We start from the raw sequence: 26,387 nt of genomic DNA on the forward strand, positions 1-26,387 counted from the left end.
TGCCTTCCAGCTGCATTATTTAAGTGTGTGGGAAGGCACAGAAAAGATTAAAAAAAAGCATTTCCACAATGTTTTTAATTTTTTTTTTTTTTATGTCTACATGCAGGAAGATGAAGGTTTTACCATGGAGTTTCCTCATATTCAGACTAATAGTCCACCTACTCCAGCTATCTTTGTCACTGAATGAAATCTGAAAAGAGGAATCATTCCCCTTTCTTTTACCATTTCTGTCTCTCTTATCTTTTTAATTTTATTTTGTGTTAACATTTAACTCTTCTCTTCTCACTTTCCACAGAGCTTAATCCCAAAGGTAAGTGTTTGTTCTCAGAGCTGGATAGAGTAGAACAAGTAGAAATATTAAAAACTGTGTGTTTATTAAAAACTGTAGATGTACACACATTCATTGTATGCTGTATTTTGAGAGATACACTCATATTCTTATGTTCACTATCCTGTTCACACAGAAATGCAGACACACACATGCTCACAAACACTCGCACACACACACACACACACACTACTATATATACAGGAAGAGACGGCTCCCGAGTGTTTATGTTCCTGTCATGCGATACTTGGCAAGAGTCTGTACACGCACACATACGCTCATACACATTTCCTCACTTTATGGAAAATGTAAATATGCATTTATATCCATTTATCCTTTTATAATCTATGCAGTTTACACAGACATATCATCTGTCTGACATGCACTTCCAGACAGAAATACGAAGACGCTCGTATTTCAGCACACTTTTTGGCATGTACTTGTTTGGCTATCTTTATGAGGACATTTAACAGACATGTTTTCCTCAGTATCCTACCCTGAACTCCAACATTACGGCTAAAAGCTGAACAGTAGGCAATACCCTAACCCTAAAACTGCATTTTATCCCTCAGACTGTCAATCTACCAAAATGCCGTCACTGTCATGGTGTTAAAGTAGTTCACATGTGCACACACATTCCAGCATTAGTTTTCCTAGTTGTCAGCCAGTGTTTGTTTTAGTCTGTCTGAGTTTGTGTGCTTTGATGTAGAAGAGGATGTGCTGTAATCTATAGTAGGCTTTAGAGGCTATGCGGTAGTATACACAAACATACACTCATCTAGCAGGAAACCTTTCTGCTACTCTGAACTGTAGCTTATCAGTTGGTTGTTACAGATAACGGTGGGGTTGCTGTGTAAAATGTCCTCATTTATATGGCACACGTATGCTTGACTGCATGGCATATGAATGAAGTATTCTGTGATACCTATAGGAGTCTTTTAGTTGAGTTGGTTTAAAACCCAAGTGGAGTTGGCTTACATGTTTTACACTAATACTGGCTGGAAGCTTAATTCATGACAGAAAAGTAAGAATATTACATTGTAAGACAGGAACTGGAACTTCAGTAATGTTACATCAAGCTTACAGCATCCAGAAAGTCACCTCTGGACTAAAGCTGCAATATCCAGTTATCCTGGTTGTCCTGCAGGTTTCACACCTAATTAAAAGAAAACAGATCTCTCCCACAGCTTGATGTCAAGTCCTACAGAGGCTTTTTAATAACTCATTGATTTGAGGCAGTTGTGTTGAAGCAGGAAAACATCAAAACCTACAGGAGAGTGGTCCTCATGTACTGGAATTGGACATCCTAGATTCATTTGAGCTCCCATTTCTTCTCTTTAGCATTTCCAAACTCTGTGGTTCCAACACACACGAAAGAGTGTGTATATATTACATGCAGTGTCTACACATATCTATGATATCCACAATAACACATGCAGGAGTGACATCACTGCAGTGGTGAGAACCTGATCCTGTACCGTGGACCTCTACTCAAATAAACTGTGTTCTCTTTCTGCTCGTCTGTTCTTAGCGCACAACAAATGCACACACAAGGCAGATTACAGCTAATTGGAATCAGTCCTCCGAGACAACAGCAGGGTAGATGTTCAGTAGCAGAGGTGCAGTTGCAGTTTTATGTTGGAAAAGATTAATTTCCTATATCAAGAGATCATTCAGAGGTTAAAGTGTATGATGTATCTATGAGTTTAAGTAAATGTAAGCCATTTCATAAAATTCATAAAAGCAGATCCCCACCTACTGAGTGTTTGGCTTCAGTCTCACTGTAGTTCTCATTGTATTTTATTTTTGTGATCCTTCTCACTTAAAAACAAGTGGATGGTTCAACATTTATTTATTGTAGTGACATTGCTGGCAAATTCTGATTCAGTTTTCAAATTAAGCTCCTCAAACTACAGCTTTAGCCAATTCACACCATGTTCATCCATGAAGTCTGGTTCCTTTTTAAAATGAAGAATTCATATTTGAGGAAAGATCCTGACAGTGCTTGGAAAGACTGTAAAATTGAATAAAAAAAGCACAGCCTCAGACATTTCACTCAGCCATTTAAAATATAAGTGTAAATCAGCAAGTAGACTCTAAAGAAGGTTAGATTATTTTTAGTACATTAACTTGTCTTCATCTACGGTTCATAGCCTTCCAGACAGTCCTACAATGTGATTTATGAAGTATATATTTTTTTCCCCAAGTTGGCCGCATGAAATTTAAGTTACACACTCACAGATGATGATATACAGGCACCATGCAGGTAAGTCTCAGTGTTTAGGGTGTAACCCGTTGATGACTTCTTGGGAATGTAGAGTTAGGGTGGAAAAGGAGATTTACAATCACAGACGCACACATACACAGAGTGGTAACTAGCAAATCGCAAAGCTGAATCTATGACGAAAGGTTACTGCTGCGCTTTTCTAGACCTTTGCTCCCTCTTTCAACATGTGACAATAACACTTTTCTATTTCTAGTCTTTCTCCTCATTGTCCACCTCGCCTCTATCTCTATTTCCATGTCATCTTTATTTAAATGTGATTTATTTCCATCTACGTGTCCTTTTTTTAACCCATCTTTGATTTCTTCCTCTTTTTTTTCCCTCCAACTATCAATCAAAACAAAGGGCAGATTTCTTTTGTATTAACATCTACTGAAAACTGAAAGAAACCCTAACTATAAACACAAAATATTCTTTGCTGACTTATAGTAGTTCAGCTGCTGTTTATTCAGGTTTACTGATCATATTCCAATCAGGATTATCAGACAGTCAGTGGTTTAGTTTATATATAAATGTTACACATTAACAAATTACCATCAAATTACTTTTAAAAACTGACTGGCTTTAAAAAAAAATGGTCCAAATTTTTAATGTTTTGCAAGTGGGATAAAACATTTCTGTGAAAGTTGAGATAAAATTAGAAGAAAATGACCAGTTGTGACAGGAGGAGTCAAAAGATGACTTTGTGATGCATTAGTAGATCTGTGTTAGAGGATCAGATTTTTGGGGGATGATCAATGCCGAGTTTACCCTATTAAGCAGTCATTTAACTGTTCCGATCTCTGAATCGGCATTTGTGATTTTTAGATGTGCAGCTGAGGCTCAGATGGATAGTGATGCTATGCCGAGCCATCCATCCAGTCATCCAGAACAAAGGGTCACTGAGAAATTAAGCGGGTGGGGTGTAAATAAAGTGAATCGACCGCAGTTGTCCTTCTTTTTTTCGCTGTTCATGTTTTTTTCTGCTTGTCTTGGCTTTACCACTTTCCTTCTTCTCTCTCTGCTTTAGTTCATGTGTTCAAACCAAATTGAATTATTAATATAATCACATAATAATTGTTTGTCTGGAATGAAAAGGTGCACAGTAGTTGCAGGTAATTATTTCTATTTGTAATAACCTGGAACTTTCCATAATTAAACTGTCCCTCCCACCCAAGCCAGCTGTCAATTCTCATATTGTTTTTCTTTCAGCCTCTCATGCTGGTTTATTTCCACTGGTTTTTCTGTTAGACTCAGGTTTTCTTCTTCTCCTGTCATTCGCTCACCTCTTCTCCCCTGGTCACCTCGCTCCATCTCTTCTTAACAACTGTTTTCCTCCATCCCTCTTTCCCCTCACTTTGTTATTCTAGCTAAGTGTAGATTTCTGCCAAGCTCAGCACTGTTTAGACTCAGAACATAGTTGTCATTGGCCTTAAATTGCCTCCTCCCTATTTTTTTTTTATTTCCTTTCAAAATTTCCCCCTACTTTTCACTAAACTTCCCATTCTGATCTTTGACAAGCACACCTCCGCGCTCAGTCCTGATATTGACTCTCCCAGTCTGGCAGCTCTCGAGTAATCTGAACATCTGCTGTGCTGACTCTGTTAACAAATGTTAGCCTGACTGTTGTTAGAAGAGAAAGCTTAAAAAGTGATGCGGATTTGATTTACAGCATGCTACCTGTAGGGGATGTTGACCCCAAGTTTGCTTTTCAGGGATAGATCATCAGGAGAAGGAGATTGGAGAGCAGCTTAAAATATTGTGGAATTAAAAGATATAAAAAGATAGTTGTTGCAGATTTTTTTTTTTAAATTCTGATTGATTAACTTTTCTTTAGGAGTTCCCCGGATTCTTCAGTCCAAGTTCAACCTTCCTCTGGCGTTGATGTGTGTACCTTCAGCTCCAGTCAAAACAACCAAGTTTAAGATCACTGTAGACACCAACCAGCCACCAGTTGACCTCAGCACCATTTTCCAAGGTAACACATCATTACCATGTCCAAAAAGATGTACAGATGTTTCCAAAAAAACAATGCTCTTCTTCTGAATTAAGCATTTCTTCAAAGAAATGCAAAGTTTCTATTATTATTTTTTTATTTGGATCAAGTTTAAAGTTATTTAAAAAACAGACACATTTCCAACTAAGTCAACACTCAAATGCCACATGCTGTCACAGGAAAATATTTTTCCCTGTTTACCCTGAATGACCAAAATAATGCAATAAAAAGAAATCAATTAAAAGCAAATACATGATATCCATAACTGAATTTAATTAAACATTAATGCCAGAGTTGAAATTTCAGGTTACACATTTTTTTGTCGATACTGAAGACACATTCCTACACCTGATGATGCACTGAAATGTTGGTGTTGGTATTCACAGTGACCTCCTGTTATTTGACTCATAGAAGTCATGGATTCTGGCTATGCAGAAAGGTTGATATAAAACCTCAAATCATGAGTTCGTAGATTGACCATATTTCACACGTCTGCCCAGCATTTAAACCCACCCTCTGAGTATGCTGTGACTGATGAACCTCTGCTGGTGCATTGCAAAACAGTCTGCGCTGAGCTCGAACTCTAGTAATTTCTTTACATGGGCACAACTAGGACAAGATAACTTGGTTTGGAAGTTGGTTCATGCACTAGTTTAGGCGCCAGGGAGCTCAGCAGCATAAAAAGATCTGTGTACTTTTAAACTAGACGTCCTGGATGATTTTGGGAGGTTGCAAGGTTTGCAAGGTGAAGAAAAAAAAAAAAGACATGCGAGTCTAAGCAAATACAGAGATTTCAACACAAGGTGCAAACCTTTTACAAGCCTCAAGAAAAGTCATGTTAAGCTTTGCCAAAAATAAAAAAGTATGGATAATGTTTGAAATGGCTCATGTAAAATTTGCAGAGTAGTTTCACAGCAACACTTTACTGATGATGTAACAGAAAATGCAAACAGCAGCCACATCAATTCTTAAATTAAAAGAAAAAAAAAATATTGTATCATCTGCTAAGATTTAACCAAGTGCGGATTGTCTCACACTACAGATTGACAACTAGTTAAAATATACTTTAAAGCAAACAGAGGAGTTAAACAACCTGATCAGGTACATTTTACATTCTGCAGAACAAAACAACAACTGAGGGCAACTTCACAAAGAAAGATCTATTTTTTTACTCTACAAATTAGTTGTATTTTAATGATAAAAGTAAAGCCAAGAGTCTACTCTTCATGCCCATGCTCATTATAAAACTGAAATTTAAATTTAGTTCAATAGTTGAATTATAACATTTTTCACACTTTACAAAACTTGTAGACCAAGACATTAAGCCCTTTGAGACAAAGTACAAAATGATAACAAAAAAGTTACGAGTGAAGGAAAAAACATCATGCAGGCAATATGGTGCATGTCTGTCAGTGGCTTATAATCAGTGATGTGCTTACTAAGCCAGGGCAAACGACAAGATCGTCAGCTAAAATTAAGGGAAGGGAACAAGAGAGATGTGTAGCTGTAAGAATGTGTATACATTAATGTGAGTAATCAACTGTTTGTGTGGTTGTATATTTATACAAATGTGTTTATGGATGTTTATTTGTGATTCTGTGCTTTTTAGCTCTGGGAGCCCTGTTTTCTGCTCACCACTTATCTGACAATCGGCTGCAGTCAGCAGCTCTGACGTCTAAACACACTCAGCGTTCATACAGATCGTGTGCTTCTTTATAATGATGGATTTGTGTGAGCGTATGCTGTGTGTCTCTGTAAAGTGTTTGACTGTATCTTGTTCAGCTTTGTTGGCGTCTTGCATCATGATAAACTGTTCTATCTGTCTCATCATACTGGTTTTTTTTTAATGTTTTGTTTTTGACTGACTCCCCCTGCAGAGTTTTCGGCAAAATCAGAAGATAAAGATGGGAATAGTTTGGCTTTCCAGTTTCTCTCTGGAGCCAAAGTTACTGTGCTGGCCTCCAAGACCTCCCGTGAGTCTGACAACAGATCCACTCAATATGCCGCTGATTGGCTTTAAATGTTGGATTAAACTTCCTGATAGCTTACATTTCTGTCATAAACAGCCACGTATACATTTTAATGTCTTTTAATATAATTTTGTCTTTCAACACCAAAATAAAGATGTGCAAAAGTTTGTGTTCACAGTCACTAAGATAGGATGATGTTAGTGTCTTTTTCTGTTTGTTAAGCTTTAAACTCTAAGCTTTAGGTTGTAGTGGGTTTAACAGGGATTGTGTGATGGGTTTAAGTTTTTCTTTCCAGCATCTTAGTATACTCAGTCTCTGTTAACTGTGTGTGTTTTTGTCAGAACGTTACCGCATTCAGAGTGACAGCTTTGAGGACATGTGGTTGGTGGTAAAGGAGCTGGTTCACAGGTTTGATCAACATTTTTCCAAACTGGGAATCAAAGACTTCAAGAAAAGCTTCAGTGGTCCACTGCCACTGCAGGAGTACTTCCTGTCTGTAGACCACCACTTTCAGGTACAAACACACCCAAACACTTAAAGAAAAAAAATGGTGTTAGACTCTCTTGTACATGGAATCTGATACCATCTCAGAGAGAAGAAACATTATTGTCTTTGTGTTAGCTGCGTGTCAGTGCTCAGCAGTATCAGGATCTGCTGTCGGAGCGAGCGGTTCAGTTCAGAGCCATCCAGCGCCGTCTGCTGACTCGATTCAAAGACAAAACTCCAGCACCTCTGCAAAACCTGGACACACTGTTGGATGCCACCTACACCCAGGTTAGACACACTTAGTTTTATTGAAGGGCTTAAGTCCACAGTCTGTTGTATGTGACATAAAATGGATTTCAGAAGTAGAGTCATTTTTCAGCTAAATAAGGTGTTTCAGCCTCATATTCAGTTGCCTTAACACAGATGATGATCCTACAGGTGGCCATATTTCCCATCTGGATTAAAAAACCCTAGAAACTATCAGCGGAGATTGGAAAAAGGAAATTAGCTGCTGTGCTGCAACTGTGACTTCATCTAAATTCTCTGCTGCTTTCACACACAAACAAATGAAAACACACACAAACACATACCAGTTATGTAACAGAGAGTTGTAGATAGTGCTGATGCACAAATACCAGCAACAGGACGTATCTGTTTAAACTTGTGTGACTTTTTGTGTATGTGTCCAACTGGGTGTGAGCTCACAGATAATCACCTAAACAGAGGAAGTCTATAAATCACTGGAATGCAAACTTCCCACTTTAAATCCACTCTAACACATCATCAGTGTGTGTGAGTGTCTGTGTAGATTTATATTTCAAAGGGCCAGCTTGAGTTTTGGGTCTTCAGAATGAAGATATTTGGGCAATATAAGGACATCCCAGAGAGTCATCGCTTTGTGACACCTTCATGATGATGTCTGAGGGTTCAGACAGAGTTGAGGTGGAGGTCTCAGTTATGTACTCAAAAAGATAGAAAGGCATGTGTGTGTGATTTCAGTGTAGCTGAGGTCAGTATAAAGCTGATTTTAAATCAAAGCAGCCGTAAAGATTTTGTCTGTCCTTATGTTTAACTTTGGTGTATGAGTGGGTGGAACAGTTTTATTGTCAGTGTATGTGTGCGTGTGAGAATGAGACAAAGTGATGGTTGCTTGCCCCTGCTGTTTACTCTAGAGGATAAATTGGCGGTCATCGCTTCCACCGTCCATTAGCTTCTCGTTAACGTAGCAAAGCTGGTGACATCATCTCTTCACTAGCTCTTAAAGCTGTCTGTACGTCACTGTTTAGCTCTGTGTGATCAGGGCAGCTCTTTCTGTCCAGTGCTGCGCTCTGATATTGCATTCGTTTAATGCAAATCAACTTTCAAAGTTCTGAGATTTCATTGGAGTTTAGTGAGAGGAAATGAATGAGCTTGTTGAAGTTCTTAATGCTGTTTAAACCCAAATAAACATCATTCACCTTGGTCTGGCTCGGTTCTCGCCAGGAAAAGCAATCAGGGAGCCTGATCTAAACATGACTGCCTTAAATGATAATATACTCGCTCTGTCTAATGTCTTCAGCCTAAACCATTTAATCATCAGCACTTATTGTGATCATTCTTCATCAGTAATGTTTTTGTAGGCATGTTATAAAGAGATTAAAAATGAACAGTCAGCAGGTAAAGTTCTGTGAATTCATTAAGACTGTAATATGTATCAAGATCCTGTGAGATAATAGAGTGGTTAAGTTACAGAAATTACACTGACTGCTCCAAGATCAGCTGTTTACATACTTAAGATGCCTTTTCTCCCTGCCTTATGACGGACACCTGAGATGTTTGGCTATGATATAACACACTATATAGAAAAGATAGACAAGACATCTATAATGTCATTTAAGTGACTCTCTCCATCTGTGTGTAGCTTTCACAAAGTGATTGTGTTTCACTTTATTTTTTCAGAAATGTGATCATTAATTCAGTGATCACCTGAAAGGAGGGATCACTCACTTAGGGCCTCCTGGGCCAGTGTCCTGCAGGTCCTAGATGTTTCTCTGATGCAACACGATTGATTCAAATTAAATTGCTCTCCAGCAGCTTGTTGTCAAGTTCTGCACAAGTCTCTTAATGACCCATTAATCTTAGTCAGGTGTGTTGTAGCAAGGAAGGATCTGAAACCTGCAGGATACTGGCCCAAGAGGTCCGGAGTTGGTGAACTCTGCCTTACAGGCTTGGGAACTTTAAACTCCAAATAAAGCTCTCTTATGTTATTTACTTCATTTTATTTTGAGCAGGTAAATTTGGATACATTTTATCAATAATAGTGTGTATCAATGTTGAAGTTGCTGTGCAATCACAGACGACAAAATTATTGAACAGTCGAGCCTGCCATGTGCCTCTTCCTCTGGTGCAGTATCGTGATGTGTGTCTCACTTTAAAGTAGCACTATTTAACTTTCGCACTATAAAAAATATGCTTTTCTCCCTTGTTTTGAGTGTGCAATGTGGCGGATTCAGCAAAGAAATTCAAGAAGACATTATTTTATCAAGAGAGGAAAAGAAAGAAAAAGGGACAGAGCAAGAGATAAGACAAAAGTCAACATCTGGCTGATTTTTACTGGCAGGAAAGAGCTCAGAGAAGAGAAGGGATAAGGATGGATGCCAAATTAGCCATCGTTGGGGGGCGCCTCATTAAGAAAATCTGCCAGTGTTCAGCAATTCGGCTTTAATGACATTAAAGTTGGATAAAAGACATGTCTGTTTGGACTGAGGTTGCTTTGAAAAATATCAGCTATGTATCTGATTTAGGACCACCTATGAAAGTGCCATATGTTAAATTTGAAAAAAAAAAAAAAAATCTTATATGTGCTGTTCATATTGTAAGGAAAAATCAAATATTGGTAATATATTGGCAAAAAACTTGGATTTTCCTGCAGTGTGAACATAGACTAGTACTGATTATTGATATAAAAAATGAGTTGTCAACATATTCAGTAAAATATCATTTATGTTAGTGTCCCACAGATGTAATATGACTTTATATAAAGGATAACTAGATGCAGTATATAGATCACTTTAAAACTTCATGTAACCTTATAACTCGCTCTTCTGACTTCCAATCACTGAATTGTATCAGCTGTCAAAATGCCATTGCCTCCAGCCATTCTAGCCGTTTGTAGCTGTGAAATCATGACTCTGCCTCCACAGGCTAATGCTTTCGGCTGTCACTCCTGTCCATCACCCTTTCCTTCTTTCAGTCTCTCTGTTTTCATCTCTTCCCGCCATCCAGCGGCTCGTATGCGGGAAGTTTCTGACACACTATACAGTTTGTAATGTATACACACTCGCCATAATGGAGGCTATCGATGGCTGGTCGGAAGAGTGAGGAATGCGTCAAATTAATAATTCATCACAGTATTGAGAGTCATGCTTCTGAGGCCAAGGCCAGCTTAGCAGTTTGGCTACTGTAACAAGACAGATTTAGTAAGGATACATCACATCCTGATTGTCTATAATCTTTGAGTGAGGAATATAATATCAAATATTGTATTCATTTGGTTATTTATTTTTCCTTTTTTGTAGTCTCAGTTGATTGTTTAGAAGTTACTTAGTCACCATTTTAGTCTTAATTCATATTTTTGATAAAGAGCAAAAAAGGATTATTTTGCAGTCTGTTCTGTTCAAGTTTTTTGAGAGGACGTCTAACCTGTAATATCCCAATTTTCATCACTTGCATGTTACTTAGAGGCACTTAAGTGTTGTTGATGTAGAAAGGTGGGACAATGCTCCTTCAATTTTTCCACTGGCCAGTTCATTGGAATAAAGGACCTGCTAGTTCCAGTCCTCCACCAGGTGAAACCTTGTTTGATTGTTTAGAAAGTAGGAAAATTTATGGAAGTTTACTTCATGAATCCGTGGCTCCATGCCTGCAATCACACTGTTGTTAGTATGGTAAAGGAATGTGTGGCCAATCAGGAATGTTGGTGAACCAGGCACCTCTTTCATTTCAGCTCAGAGGAATGTCTGCTGGGTAAATTTTCTGCATCAATCTTGGGTGATGGGGGGGGATTTCCCCCTAGTTAACAGTGTGTGTGTGCTTGCGTGTGTGTCTCCACATGCAGTGGCCGGCCATCGCCGACGAGCCGTCAGAGATAAGAGGAATGAGCTCCCTCGGAGAATACTCTGAGGTCGACTGTACATTTATGCAGCAGAGGATAATATTTCCATTGTTCATGCTGCCTTTATAGACCTATATTTTATTCATGAATTCCTGAGAGCTAGCGAGCCACATCTGACTTTGTATGTGTACGTGTAAGTGCAAGAAACTTTTTCATCTGCCGACTACAGTGGCCAGATTCCAAAATACACCCAATGCTTCAACCAGCCGCCAATGATTGATGAGATTCAGAATGAAGTGAGACCTGTGAATGATGGTTTGTTACGTGTCAGTGTAGCTGGTAGAGAAGACAAACCAGCTATGGACGAACTTCACCAGCTTGTGTGGTGGCTGCAGGCAATTTCTAGCCCCACTTGAAGAATTTCTGCCTTCTCTCTTAGTCTGATGTGTGTTTCATCTCCACCTCCTTACCCTGTCACTACTTAAAAAGCCATCAGTCGTCACAGCCCCTGTATTTTACACTCTCCCCTCTAACTGGTGTTTGATTAATCTCTGGCTGGCAGAGGTTAGCCTAGCATTAGGGCTTCTCACTCTGACTAACTTGCAAACCTCTCAAATTTGAGGGTGAACCCAATGCTGTCACTCAAAGAAATAAAAACTAAAAGCCTTGAACATTTTTTGGGGGGAAATGGATAAAGAAAAGGCCAAAAGGAGCTGAATAAAAAGGGGGTGAACTTTTCAGTTTCTATAAATATTTTCCTTGGTTCCATCTCCACTGGAGGTGAAACGCTGGTAGTTTGTTAGTATTAGCATTAGCGCTGGGCTAGCAAATGCTGCTGTCTATGATTTGATGGTAGGGGGCCTCGGAAGCCAGGCCAGGCCAAACCAAGCTGAGTCTCCCTGTAATTATGAGTTCAAACGCGGGAAGAGGGCGGCTTGCTGACTGACGGGGTGACTGACAAGCCGTCCAGGGGCCTCAATGGGCCCCTAATGGAGGCTTCGGGTAGACAGCAGCTTGATTTATCTAGCCCCAAATGGAGCTCTAAACATGGTTAAACACAGATCCTACTGTGGAGAGCAAGACCACCACCATTAACAGCCTGGCCTCTCACATCCCCTGTCTTATGTGTTTATCAAAGACTGAAAAGGGAAATGTACATACGAAGCACACATATATATGATTGTATTTTTGTTTTTTTAAATCATGCTATTATTTAATTAAGTTTTAACATAAAGTGAATATATACTTGGTGGACAACCATGTGGTCATGCACTGTCTTTTATCAGGCCATCTCCTCATGATTCTTAGCTTGTAGACATAATTACCAAATTGAAAAGTTGCTGCATCTCTAAATGGATGCATTAAATCTCTCTCAAATCTGAAGCACAAAAATAAATACTATAAGAGTATTTCAACTTGCGGTAAACCATAAAATAGACAACAGATTATCAAGCAGCCATGGTTGGAGAGAGTGTTGCCCCATCACAGTTGTAGAGTCAGTCAGAAGAACCCCAACTTGACTCTTAGTGTCGGTTGAGACTACATGTGGTCAAGCTGACACACAGAAGTACAGGCCCACATAAGTACAACAAGACCCTGGCTCAATCCAGGTAGACTAAATATAATTTGGATGCAGCCCAACTCAGGTCCCAGGTGGGTTCTCAGATACCATAGGAACACACAGAACCTATAAAGATTTATGGCTGTTGCACTGCAAATGTATATCAAATGTCAACACTTCTTGAGTAAGAAATACAGAAAGCTTTAAAGTGTTGAATGCTTGGTCAGATGCTCTGCCATGTTTACTTATTAGTGGATCAGAAAGAATTTTTACCAGATTTGAGAGTCTATACTTTCAGAACAGATTAATCTACAGCTGGTTTGTGTTAAATGATAACCAAATATATACTTTTGAGAGTGAATCTTAAGTTAAAAAAAGAGAGCTGTTAGCCTACATTAAGCTATTCAGTGGCTCTTGTGGCACTTGACACATGGAAGTAAATTCGAAGTTGTTTGTTGCTCGTACACACCTGTTAATCTATGTGTTTGGATCCATGTTTACTGAACTCTTGCATGTGCTCTTGTCTCAGTGGACTGTTGGTCTGTTAACACATTAACAAGTGTGTGTTCAGGAAAAGAGGCAGAGCGTGTGTGTGTTTGTCTGCTGTGAATGACAGCCCCTCAGGTGCTTCGTTTGTTTGATACTCAGATTAAAGGACAGATGGGAGCTAAAAAGCTTCCTCTTTCTCTGTTTCCCCCTCTGAATACATTTCTCACTTCCCTCAGGAGATATTTTACCCCAAGAACAAAAACATTTACGTCCATGCTTTATCTCCCCTCTCACCTTCACACACACCAAGACCCTTCTCGAGGCTGAAAGAAGCACAAAGAGTTGTTGGTGGTCTGGTTTGTTTTTCCTCGGACGGTGTGTTTATGTGACTGTCTGTCTTATCAATGAATAGCTGTCTTTCATTCACCTGACTGACACTCAGCGTTCTGTGTATGGGGCTATGTGTGACTGTCGTCTGGGGGTCTCCTGGATGAGATTTAGTCTTTTTATCTTTTGAGGAGAAAAATCACCTTTACCCCACAGGCACACACAACCACATACTGACTCACATTCTCAGGTATTTATCCAAAGGGAGGTAGCCATGCAAGTAAGAAAGGAAATGTTTTTTTCTCCCCCATAATCATTTAAATTCACAATGTAACACTCCTGAAATCTAAGCATCAAAATTGTTTATATGTCATCACCTTATAAATGACAAAAGCCTCACTTAACAATGTCTTCATATTAACAGTGAATCAAACATGCAATCTTTGAAGAGACAAACTCTATTACCTGGATGCTGTTCCCATCAGCTCTGATGAACACAATTTTGGCCTGCACCTTCAGTTTTTAGTATAACTCTCTCTGTGCTGTCGTCAGCAGTGCTCCAAGCCAAATCAAGCAGCTGTTTTCAGAACAAACACTGAAACCCCATTGTTTCTAAACTGTCCGTAAGCAGTTGGCAGACACAAAGACTTGAACATGGAGCATGTAGATAGTGAAGAGTTGAACCAATTTATCACAAGATGGTAGAAAACAAAACCAGGAATATGAGAATTACTAATAGACTTGAATGAAAGATCATGATTCCAAATTAATGTGAAAATTCAGTTCTTTGTCTGCTGTGTCTGTAAATGATGATTTCATATCATTTTTACAGTTTGTTTTGTTTTTACTCATATCATTGAATCCATTAAACCACAATGTCATTAGTAGAACAACCAGGAAGTGTGCTTGCTGATCCATATCAAAATTTTTCTTTCAATGTTTGTCAGCTTTCTGGCTTTGATTAGTCGTGGACAAACAAATGACATGACTTTGCCAGCTTGCTTCAATTATTTTGGATTAAACTGGTCTTCCATTTAATTCCAAGTGGCATTAGATCATTGAAAAGTATGTTTAAAGTTAAAATGTTACAGATTTGACTTTATACAGCTTTCTATTAGCAGCAGGATGTGATGAATGTTTATGGTGAAGCTTTGCTTCCCAGTACAAACCAGATCTTCAGTCCTCTGACCACCAGATGGGTTTGAGCCAAGTCTGGCTCTAATTTCTTTTAATTCCCTGAGGCTTGATCAGGTCAAGTTTCATTTTATTTATCTCCCCCAGATTTCAATCATGTTCAGGCTCATTAAATATTGCAGCGGTTGCGGATGGGATAACTCACAATCCATACTGGTTCCACCAGGGTCAGGCCACATTTTTGGGCCCACCATATGCTGTGGTATGATAGTCATGTTAAAAACCATGGAGGGATGAGGAGAGAGGCGAGGATGAAGCATCTGTGCTGCTCTTTATCAGACAGGCATAGATGACCTGCCAGAGGATTTCCTCATAGATGTGGTGAAGCTGGAGGAGTCTTTATTATTAACATATGGATGTGGTCAGGCGTGGGAGGGGTAGGAGACTGTCAAGGAGGGGATCAGAAGGGGAAATACACAGAGAGATGGAAGAGATGGAGAGATGAAAAGGCAAAGACTAGAGAGACATTGGCATACAAAGATTCAGCATTGTGTGAATTTTCCGTAAAGATGCAGAAAAGCAGAGAAAAGAGGAGGTGGATCGAAGGAGTTCAAAGCACCGTGGAAGTAAGAGGTTGATGATAAAAAAAAAAAAAGATAAAAGCTGTGTTTACACATATACTGCTCCACAATGATTCTGGAGGGGCACATGTGAGAAAACAAATGTCCTCAGTATTTTCTCCCTCCTTCATGCAGAGTTTTACCATCCAGCTCGCTATTATGAAATCCAGAAAATCAGCATCTGTGCCCATGCATGAACACAAACTTAAACAATCTTGAACATTTCCAGCTAACGGGCATGTTCATTAATAAGAATTGCTGCTTTATATTCTTTCTGCTGATATGGATGTTGTTTTCCACTTGCTTGCTACTGTTGTGAACACCTCCAAACACGCAGAGTATTGATGTTAACTGTATACTTTTTCCTCTGTGCTGTACTGTATGTAAAAACAGCATAACGAAGGAATGGACTGGAAGGACAGCAAAAACACGAGTTCAAGGAGAGAAAAGAGAGAATAAAGTGCAAAGACGGACAGAAAATTCAATGCATGATTTCATAATGAGTTATTAATGGGAATACAATTTTTTATTAAATTATTCAGTATCAAATGAAAGACATTTAATAATTTAAGGACAAAATGTTGTTAGAAAAAAGAATGAAACAGAAATACATGATCTAGATACAATATAGATATAATGCATGGATGTAAAGGAAACAAAAGTAAGTAGGTAAAGTAACTAAAAAGTCCTATAAAATTAGGCTGGCAGATAAAGAGTCATAAATAAGCTCCTCCACCATCCTATCCTTTTCCTGTTCTCAGATCTCACAGCTGAAAGAGTCAAAGAACAAATCTGAGTTTTATTGTCTGTTTCACTACTATTCATCTGCCTTCATCTGTCTCCTGTCTGTCCGGTAAATGACAGAGTACTTTGATCTGTCCATCACATCACAAAGAAACAAACTAAAGGGAAGGAAAAGAAACAAAAACAAAGAAAGTAAGAAATGACATGAAAAGGAATATATATATATATATATATATATATATATATTAACCTATTATTGATCTATGTTATTTTGAGAGGACAAAGCAAGACAAAAACCACTAATTTAAAAAGTAAAAAACATATAAAGCCAAAGAGAAACAAATGCTAGTATTAAAAAGAGTGACCCAAGTTAAAAATGTACAAAAGTGGAAAGGGGGGGAAAAAAAGCAACACTATATAAATATGGTTGTCCCTTTTTCCCACCATGCTTATCACCTAATTTCTCATTGTGTGCTGTTGCTGAGCACCAAGCAGAGATTTAATAAGTCATCTATGCTGGAAAGCTGTCACGCTGGGAGGAGATTAGAGCAGCACAGATTACAGACTGGAGCCTTTTTTCTTCAGCTTTAATTAAACAGTCTGACGAGTCGGAGCCAACAGCCCAGATCTGATTTTACACTCTGTTTGTTAGTGGACACCAACCTAGGAAGTCTGTATCTCACTGTTAACCATCCTTGACAAGGCCGCGGGTGAGACCTGAATCCCAATTCACTGTGCCTCGAGTCAAAGGTCAGTTTTGACTCTGTGTTGTGGTTTTAACCCCCTCCTCCCCCTGGTTTTTTCTGGCATAAAAGTTTTGATTGTAGCATACAAAACCACAGCAGGGTGCTGTTTACATTCTGCTGTGGCCGTGGGAAGCTTTTGTTTAGCTATAGTGTAAATGAAATCAACTTTGCAGCTCACAAGATGATATGTGTTGTTTCATGTTGGCGACCACAAACTGTAGCATGTATGCTTTCAATGACTCTGAGAGTCAAAAGACCACAGGGAAGTGGCGATTGAAAGGGTCCATTTGTGTTTTGTGCGCTGCACCAGGGGAGGTACTACATCAAAATATGCTATTCAGATTAAAAACCAAAGAAACTGTAATCAGTTATATAAATTAGATGTTACAGTACGGCCTTTGTTGTGTCTGTCTTGCCACTCCATAGTCTTACATTGTTTTAAAAATAAAAATCAGTAACAAAAAGTGCATATTCAGAATAATGTGGCACAGACAAAAGTGACTTAATAACTAAGGGGTAGAGTCACAGACATCTGTGCATCCTTACCTCTTATTTTCCAATCAAGACCCGCATCAAATAGTAAACTCACTCAACTCTTAATGCTACATTGTGTTTTACACACAAACTGCTACAATAAGAACATCCATGATATGAGATAATGTAATAAAACAAAAGCAAAACTATTTCCATATAAGATTAAATTATAGTTGTTGCACAGAGTATATGATTCTGCAGAAATAGGATAATTGGTTAAACCAATAGTAAACAAACATGTTCCATCACCCTCTTCAGAAATTTACGTGAAAGAGAGCATGGGTCCGTTGTTTTAGAGGTGGCTTCATGCCGAGCTCCTTGCCTTTCTATTAGGAGAAAGGTGAAATGTGACACAGGGTTACCAACTCCATTTTTGTCAACTCTACAATAAGAGGGTTGAATGATGGAGGAGAGGATGCGGACCTATACATCTAGAGACTGTATTTACATGTACAGTATGTCCCTTTAGAGCCAGTTGTGATGTGAGAGCATGTCTTGTGGAATTATCAACACAAAACATGATGAATATTCTTTTTTTCAATGTAGACAAGCACAGTATGAGGGAAAAGCCAGTGATTTAAAACATTTGAAGGTTCAAATTTTTTGCCATTGGTACACATTACCAGGGTTTGCATTAGTTTTGATACATGTTTGGAAGATGTGAAAAGGAAAATGTAAATGGAAATTGTAAACCCCCCCACCCCAAAGAAAAAAAAAAAACTTCCACTAATGTACAAAAATGTACATGATCTCTTGGGGGCTTTGTCCAGTTTAGATGAAGATCTAATGCGCAGCATGGGGACTGGAAACTACTCTGCCAATTGCATTTGACCTGGCAAACTTTAAAATGACATAGCAGCTGCCTCTGGTCTGAGTCGGAACAATTATCTCACGTGGCTGACCATGTTTCTGGTGTCGCCTGGATGCTCTTTGTGAGATATTGCCAGAAAAAAAGAGTAATTTCTGAGGGAAAGATATCACCGTTTCCCCCTTTTTTAATTTTTTTTTTTTTTTTTTTTTCTTACTCTAATACATCTGGTTTTAAGTTTGGACAAAAACTTGCTACATGATAACACACAATAGCAACATAGTCTGTACAACCACCCTCTGGTGACACCAAGCAGCCTAGTTTATTTGTTTCAAACCAATCAATTAAAACGTGTCTGATTCACATTTGTTTTTTGTGACTTTCTGTGGCATTTCTATTCATATTTCAGATGAAAGATTAGAAAACATTTTAATGACACCCATTATCTTAATGGATAAAAATAGATCAGAATAAAATGGGTTATTCAGACAAATTCAAACACAAGAGCAAAATAAATTGTTACTCTAGTCAGATGGTGATGTGATTCATTTTGAATTACCCCAGTAACTTGTCTGCAAGTTTATAGGGGTAACTAACTGTTCAAATACAAAGCTTACACAATACAAAATATATAACACACACGTCATGCCCTCATGACAGAAATTTTTGCCACATGCATCTGATTTCTGATGAAATGAAATCCTGTTCATTAAGGAAATGCCAGTGCAACAATGATCCCTGTGTATGCGGCTCATTCCATTATTTAATTAGCTGTAAATATAGCTGTGTAGAGTGCATGTCATGTGGTCTGAATGTATGGAAATCATACACACAATGAAGCAAGTTGGCAGCCTGTTGAACCGTGATACAGTGGAATAATATACAGATCCGCATTCAGAGCTGGAGCTAATGGATCCTGAGCTGTTTCTGGAAAACATTTGTGTTGACATCTAAGTTTAAAGAGGGAAATGCAGTGACATGTATGGCATGAATTACAAATTTCCAAGTGGCATGTTATGTCTCTGATATTTGAGAAGGAGTGATGTGACATGAAACAGCTTTTTTTTTTTTTTAAATGTGTTTTTATTTTTACTGTTTTCACTATTATTCTTGCAGCTATATACATACACCTCACATACAGTTGTAACAGGAAAATGTGATTTGCTCTGATGCTTCTTTCAGGATCCTGGTTGACTCGCCACTACTTACCTGCACTCCTCTGTTTAATTACTGTGTTATAAACAATCAAACTTTTCTCTAGTGCATTAAGTTTAAATAGTGGTGTTCTTTGTTGTTTTACAGATGCAATGTGTGGAATTACTCTTAGAAGCAGCTCATTTGCCAAAATGAAGGTTGCTCATGACAACAGATAATGTCAGATAAGCAACCTCTTAAGTTTGTAGTTCAGTGGTGCATTTTGTCATTTTATTTAAACAGTAAATCTAATGACTGTGCAACATGCAACTGTCTTCTTGTTCTATGTTTTGCTGATGTAGACAATTTCATTTTTACAGTTAGTTTCAAAGGGCTGCTCATTTAAGAGTCATTGACATTCAAGTGGCAGACTTGTAGCAACAAACAGAAGTGTCTGTATATTGAATTCTTTTTGACATTGCAGTACATATGTATGACCCTACATGAAGGATCACCTCCACCAGTGCACTTTCTCCAAAGTCAACATGTCTGTCTCTGCATGTTGTGTATGTGCGTTTGTTTCCTCTGCCACACAAACAATGGCTGATTTATAAGATTACACATATTTACTCTGTAATCAGTGTGTGTAAGCGAGAGTGTGGCAGTCATGCGACGCCAGGCTGAGGATATTTATCTTGTTGCTGTGAATTCCCAGAGTTCTCTTCATTTTTTTCTTCTCTCTGTTTCTACCTCACTCACACCTCCCTCTCTTTTCCTCTTCTACCTCCTTCAAAGGGGACCATTGAGAGAAATGCAAACACACATGGTGGGGGTGCGCACACACACACATACACAACTGTCCTGCCAAGGGTATGTTTGTGGGTAAGACTTATTTAGTGTGGTTTTTGGAGTTTGACCAGTCTGTGTACATGAGTGTGGGTGTGCGCGTGTATTTCTGATTATGCAAGTGAGTTGTGTGTGCATGTATCTGTTTGTTGAAGTAAGTGTGTACTGAGATCATATTACAAAGCTACCAGTGTGTTTGTGTGGATTAGCAGTGTAAATACTGGTGGGATGAATAGAGTTCTATCTATCTATCTATTAAATGAAAGTGGGTAATGTTATCACTGCTATCATTGCGCTAGTTTCAGCAGTAACCTCTTTTACCTCATGCTAGCATCGTTAGCATTCACGCAGCTTTCAGTCCTTACAGTTGTTACCGTGTGGAATTTTGATTGAGCTTGCCAAAGCTCCTTAGCTCTAAATTAGTGTCGTTTTCACTGGGACCACAACCAAAACCATCACCTCAGACCTGGCTCTGTGAGTGTGTGTGTGTGTGTTTGTTGGCTTCTCAGGTCTCCCTGGTCTGGACTGCATCAAGTGTGTGGTTCAGTGTTGGACCTGGGAACACTGTGTATGAAGTGATTGTGTTTGTGTGTCTGTTTGTGCCTGTATAAAGGAAGGTCTTTGTGATTATATGAGTCAGTAAGTGCATATGACTTTCTTCTGTTTTTGGTTATCTTTACATCCAGCAGCCTTTTATGATCATGATAAACAACCATGAATAAGAAGTTAAGGCAACAGTAGTTACCTTTTCAGACTTCACTGATATCATTACATTGTGTAAGCAACCAATTTTACTTAAGCAATATAATAGTTGATATATATATATATATTTATATATATAATTAGAGCTGGGCTAAAAAAAATTATTGATTTTATTCGATTCAAATTAAATAAATCCAATATTAATTCATAAAACTTGGAGATCGATTGTTTAATATGTCCTCAGCTCCAATAACGTGACCCTGCTCTCACTGGGGGGAGTGTAGCTTGAGACTTGAGACTCACAAGATCTTAGCATGTATGCACACAACTGGTTTCCTTTGTTACCTCCATCCAAAATCAGCTTCTCTTGTCGAGATAATGTCAAGTTCAGATTTTTTCATTCACCAGGGTGGATTACCTATAAGTCTTTACTGCGTATTGCTGCTCACCTTAGGAACTAGCACCAAGACCGCAGGCACCTATATTAGGAGCCAATGCTAACAGGCAAAGTAACGTTCAACAACAGGAACGTGTCAAAAAAAGTCAACGTGCTGAAGATCTGACAAAAATATGAGAGTTTCTTAATTTTCTCAGGCAGGTAAAAATGAAAGCATGTTGTTCCAGTCAGGAGCAGATGTATTTCTCCTGCTCCAGTGTTACGCCAATAGTGTCACTGTCGTCACGGCAACGCACACAGCTGAACAGGCTGAATTGAAGGAATAACATCAACACGTTATCTGAGATCTGAACTTTAAGAATATTTTCAGTGACTCCACTAAATGAAACTGTTTATCAGGACATTTAAGTTCAACTTTTTTCTGTCCTGTGGTTTTATATATATATATATATATATATATGACCTCTTTGTTCTAACTTTTGTCCCTGCATCAGTAATACATTTATACACGTATGAGGACACATTAGAAAGAACAACTATGACCCTCTCTGTGCTATGCAGTCTCAGTTTATCTTGTTAAGTAAAGACCTTGATGGAAATAAATGCAGCCAAATGTTTAAACAGAGACATGCCACGTTTAGTATCTTCCTCTGGTATGTTAACCAACTTAGGAAAATTACATTTAATTTAACATATTTTAGCCCTGTTTCTGATGCTTTATTCAGAAGAGATTATTGGGTGCAGTTTATACAGTAAAGTCCTAACAAGCAAGCAAATAAATAGATTAATAAATGCACCTGGTTACATGTCTGTTGTAACCAGCTGAAAGCAGACACACATCATGTCATCTCTCAGAATTAAAAGTTGCATATTTAAGGTTAAATTTTGTGTTTCATCAAGAGTGTTAACTATGGATTATGAGACAAAAACCCTTCAAACAAAGTGTGACTGGAGGCCTTTTTTAAATTCCTTGATTGTTAAAAGAACAACCTAAAGAAGACTTAGCAATAATAATAGCACCAGAAATTACAAAGTGGCATAATGTTAAAGGACTGTTGTATAATTCTTGAACATCAGAAACAGCAGCACTTTGCATCTCCATTTTCTCAAACACAATCTTGTATAATAGATTTATTGCTTTTTCTTCTACCTCAGTGCTGTTAAAACTATGTTTCATCATAAATGCTGTAGAAATTATTGATGCCAGTAGTCTACTGCTTTAATTCATATGAAATAAGTCACCTTTCTCATATCATCTTACAGCGCTTTGCTGTATTTAATTACAACTGGGTCATGCAGAATCTTATTAATTATAAAAGAAGCAGTCAGATCAGTGAAATATTACAAAGAGCCGTTAGTAACGACTCCATGAAATTTCCCTATGATGAAAGCTTGTCTTAGTCCTCCTAGCATTCAACAAATGTCATGAAAGCTTTGGTCCAATGGCACTTGGACCTTATTCCCAGTGGCTATTGAGCAAGTAAGGCCTGCGCTGAAAGGAAAGTGTTGTCAACTACAAGCCAGGCTGAAATTCCCTTACAAGTGATCCATATAAAGATGAATATCTTATAGATCATGGAAACTATCTCAAGGTTCTTCTTCTGTGCCATGTTGTAGTTAGAATAAAATGTAAACAATATGAGAGAGAATCTGACAGGATAAACCATGCAGAACACCTGCTGGACACATTTGGCATACATGTGCTTGAATGTGTGAGTATGCATGAATGTGCGCACGTGGTGCATTTATTCATCTTTACAAATATGGTTATGCTTTAACATTCATTCATAATTATGTATTTATTCATTCAAACAACCTGCCATGTGTCTTTTTGCTCCTTGTGAGCATGCACATGTGCAGCCTGGGAGGTTAGTGTGAACTGTTAATGACAGACCATGGTGTGTGTGTATGTGCGTGCATATGCGTGTGTAATGAGTAGAGAGAGAGGTTCTGTGTGATTATAGGCCTCCTCATAGAACCAGAAAGGCTAAAAATGGCTTCAGACTAAACACTGCCCCACACACGCACATGCTCACACACAAATGCTTACACACCACACCACAGACCGCATACACATTGGCAACATAGAGCACGTATGAGGAGAAAAGTCTGAAAATAACTTGAGGATATTTTTATGATCAGACTGGACAAGAGTAATCTTGGCCGTGTGTGTTTTTGTGCTGTTTGTGTGTGTGTGTGCGGAAATAAATGTAACTCACAAATCATGTCATTTGCTCTTGAGTTGTGTCATCTGGGTTCCTTGTGTTTGCTTTGTAATAGCAGCATGGACAATTGCAGCTGCTTTAGAGGGATTTGACTCAATCATGCTCTGCACTTGAGGAGACATTTGTTGCTTTTAACTTATTGGATTGTTAGTTTTGATTTGCGTTGATTCCTTATGGCATCAACACAAATTAAATGTCCTGCAATAATTTAATCTTTAGTTCAAAGAAAATCAAATCAAATATTTTCACATCAAATTATCTATTAAAGCTATTTGCGAAAATGAGACACATTTGATATTAATACTCCTAAGAGTGCATGCTCAAAAAAAAAATCATGTTCTGTCATTGTGAAACAAAACTTAGATTGTATAAAATATATTTACGCTAAAAAAGGTGGACAGTCAGCTGCCAAAAAGTGGCAGACACATTAATAATAATTGCAATTAAAATGACATGGTCACCGTAAAAAGGTGCTCATCGGTCAAGCTACAATTAACCTGTAGTTATTCAGAAAATTGAGGGCTGGATATAAAAAGGCATGCACCCCAGTTCGTTAAGACCACAATGGCTTATCTGGCACTGCTGGACAATATGGTGCGAGACTCCAGACCAGAAAGACTTACTGCATGGGTCATGAACTGGTTCTGACTGCCATGTGCTGTGCTCTTGGACCTCTGTGATGCTTTGAGCCCAGCGTTACAGAGACGCACCAGGACAAACCACGCTGTACCAGTCCCTCTACTAACACTGGGTTTTCTGGCAACCGGCACCTTCCAGAGGGAACCGGCTGACAGGTTGGGAATATCACAACTAACCTTCAGCCGTATTATGCCAGACCTGTTAGATGGCATCATTGGTTAGTCACAACGTTACATAAACTTTCCTACACTGAGGGAGAACAGGCAAGCAAAACAATTTGCAGCAATTTCAGGTTTCCCCAATGTGATCGGCACTGTTAACTGCAATAAAGTTGCAATAAGAGCACCAAGTGAGAATGGAATTAAATTACAGAAAGAAAAAAAAAGAAAAATTTAAATCTTAAAAAGGGAAATTGCAAATTAGATATTAAATCTGCTGTCGTTAACCAAAGCATTTTCATTCTCTAAATGTCCACATCATATGTGATTCAACATGTTGCTCACCAGTGTTGTGGCTCATTGGCCTAGTTCCACAATAACTGAGGCGTTAAGAGATAGAAGCTAAATGCGAGACGTCTATTTTAAGCAGAAATTCGCCTCAGAAATGACGACAATGATGAGGAGACTGATTATACAGCTGTGCATGTTTCCCTAAGGAACATGAAGCAGGAAAACTCCTATAGCAACTCTTTCAAATTGTAAAAGCAGATATTTCTGTCTGTTTTACAGGTGATTGATATGACAATTTCTAACGTACACTTTCTGTCCGCTGGGGGGAGTATAGCTCACGTGTGTGTGCATGCACCATGTACAGACATGACGCGACATAATTACATGACAACATGAGAATAACATGGATAAAACCAGGCTTGTTTAGTTTTTATAATAAAAGGAATAAATATAAACCTGTTCTAGAGGAAAGGGAACCCTAGATTACTTCTGTTGTGATCTGGTGCAAAATAGAAAAAAATTAAAAAAATAGATATTTGAATATAATTAAATGAAAAAATATAAAAATTATTAATCAAGTAATTATAAAAAATAACTAATATTCTAGGAGTGGTGTGGGTTGGGGTGGAGTTGGTCAGGGAAACGCTGGTTTTTATTCAGTTTATGAATGCAGGTGCCTGGGATAAAGCAAAAATAATATTGGGAAATCAGTTATTAGCCATATCGCCCAGCCTGTTCACCTGAATTTTTATTTTTATTTATTTATCTTTTTGAGCGGCTGAGTCAGAATGTGAGAAGAAAAATGTGTGCCGGTGTGTTTTCTTACACCACTGAACTTTTCAACAGGCTAAGAGAGTTCATATATATTTTGGCTTTTGAGGTACGTTTTAAAGCACACACACACACACACACACACACACACACACATACACACACACACACACCCTGCATATGCAGCTGCTCTTGTGAAATAGGCCCTTGGGTTAAGTCACATCACATGCTATTAATACTCGCTTGCTAACTGTGTGCATTGTACGTGTTCATGCAGAGTCTCTTTGGGAGGTTGTTTGAGTGTGTTTGTGTCAGGACTGCATGCGTGTGTTTGTGCGTGTGTTTCGGCTTGATTTGATTTAAAAGCTTTGCTTTAGGGCATGAGTGTGTCAGTGTATCTATTTGAACTTTGACCCCAACTACACTTCCAAACAGCTGTATCTGCCCTCTTTATGAGGTGTGCATGTGTGAGTCTGCTTGTGTTTGTGTGCATGTGTTAAAGTCCTACATCCTCCTTCTCAGCCCTCAAAGTTTCCTTTCACCTGCTCTGACACCCGCATGCAGATGATGTGATGTCACATGCAGATGTTTCCTGTGTCAGTGTTGTTAAATAACAGGATATTTTCTTTAACATAAAACTATCATGACCTTTTTTTCATTAAGAATGGTTTCTTTCTTATTTTATCTATGGTAAATGTTCAAATTACTGATAATGCGTTTCAGTGCATCAAGTGGAGATGCTCTTTAAGGTAGTCTGGGAAATCTGAGAATCACAAACTCAAGCACAAGGGTTACGAAGGCAATAAAAAGAGAGATGACAAAATACTATGATTATTGTTTTTTTCATATAATTCTGTTATATTAAGATTTATATTAAGATATATATTAAGATTTTAGCAGTATATTTTCAGACATTTTACTACATTTTTCAGTTGAAATGAAGTGCAAAAGTTGTGAAGTCATTTTTATTTCCTACATATGGTTTTCATTTGTTACGAAAGGTCTCACTTTGACATGAAATCTTTGTCCAAGTTGATATGTATTTTTGTAAGAGCTCTCTGTTATGGCTGCTATTACAGGTTGTAGTGCCTGGAAATATTTAAACACAGCACTCAATGTTCATTT

General features: G+C 38.3%; 1 protein-coding gene across 2 annotated transcripts in view; it reads left to right on the plus strand.

Moving 5' to 3' along the window:
* bbs9 (Bardet-Biedl syndrome 9) overlaps positions 1-26,387 on the plus strand; it is a 170,332-nt gene that overhangs the window by 45,689 nt on the left and 98,256 nt on the right. For both annotated transcript variants that reach the window (XM_041987334.1, XM_041987335.1), the window contains exons 15-18: positions 4,429-4,569; positions 6,465-6,560; positions 6,899-7,071; positions 7,179-7,331. In XM_041987334.1, coding sequence (XP_041843268.1) covers positions 4,429-4,569; positions 6,465-6,560; positions 6,899-7,071; positions 7,179-7,331 — 563 coding nt within the window. The remainder of the gene's footprint in view (positions 1-4,428; positions 4,570-6,464; positions 6,561-6,898; positions 7,072-7,178; positions 7,332-26,387) is intronic.

Source organism: Melanotaenia boesemani, chromosome 6, assembly GCF_017639745.1.
Source record: "Melanotaenia boesemani isolate fMelBoe1 chromosome 6, fMelBoe1.pri, whole genome shotgun sequence".
Classification (NCBI taxonomy): Eukaryota; Metazoa; Chordata; class Actinopteri; order Atheriniformes; family Melanotaeniidae; genus Melanotaenia; species Melanotaenia boesemani.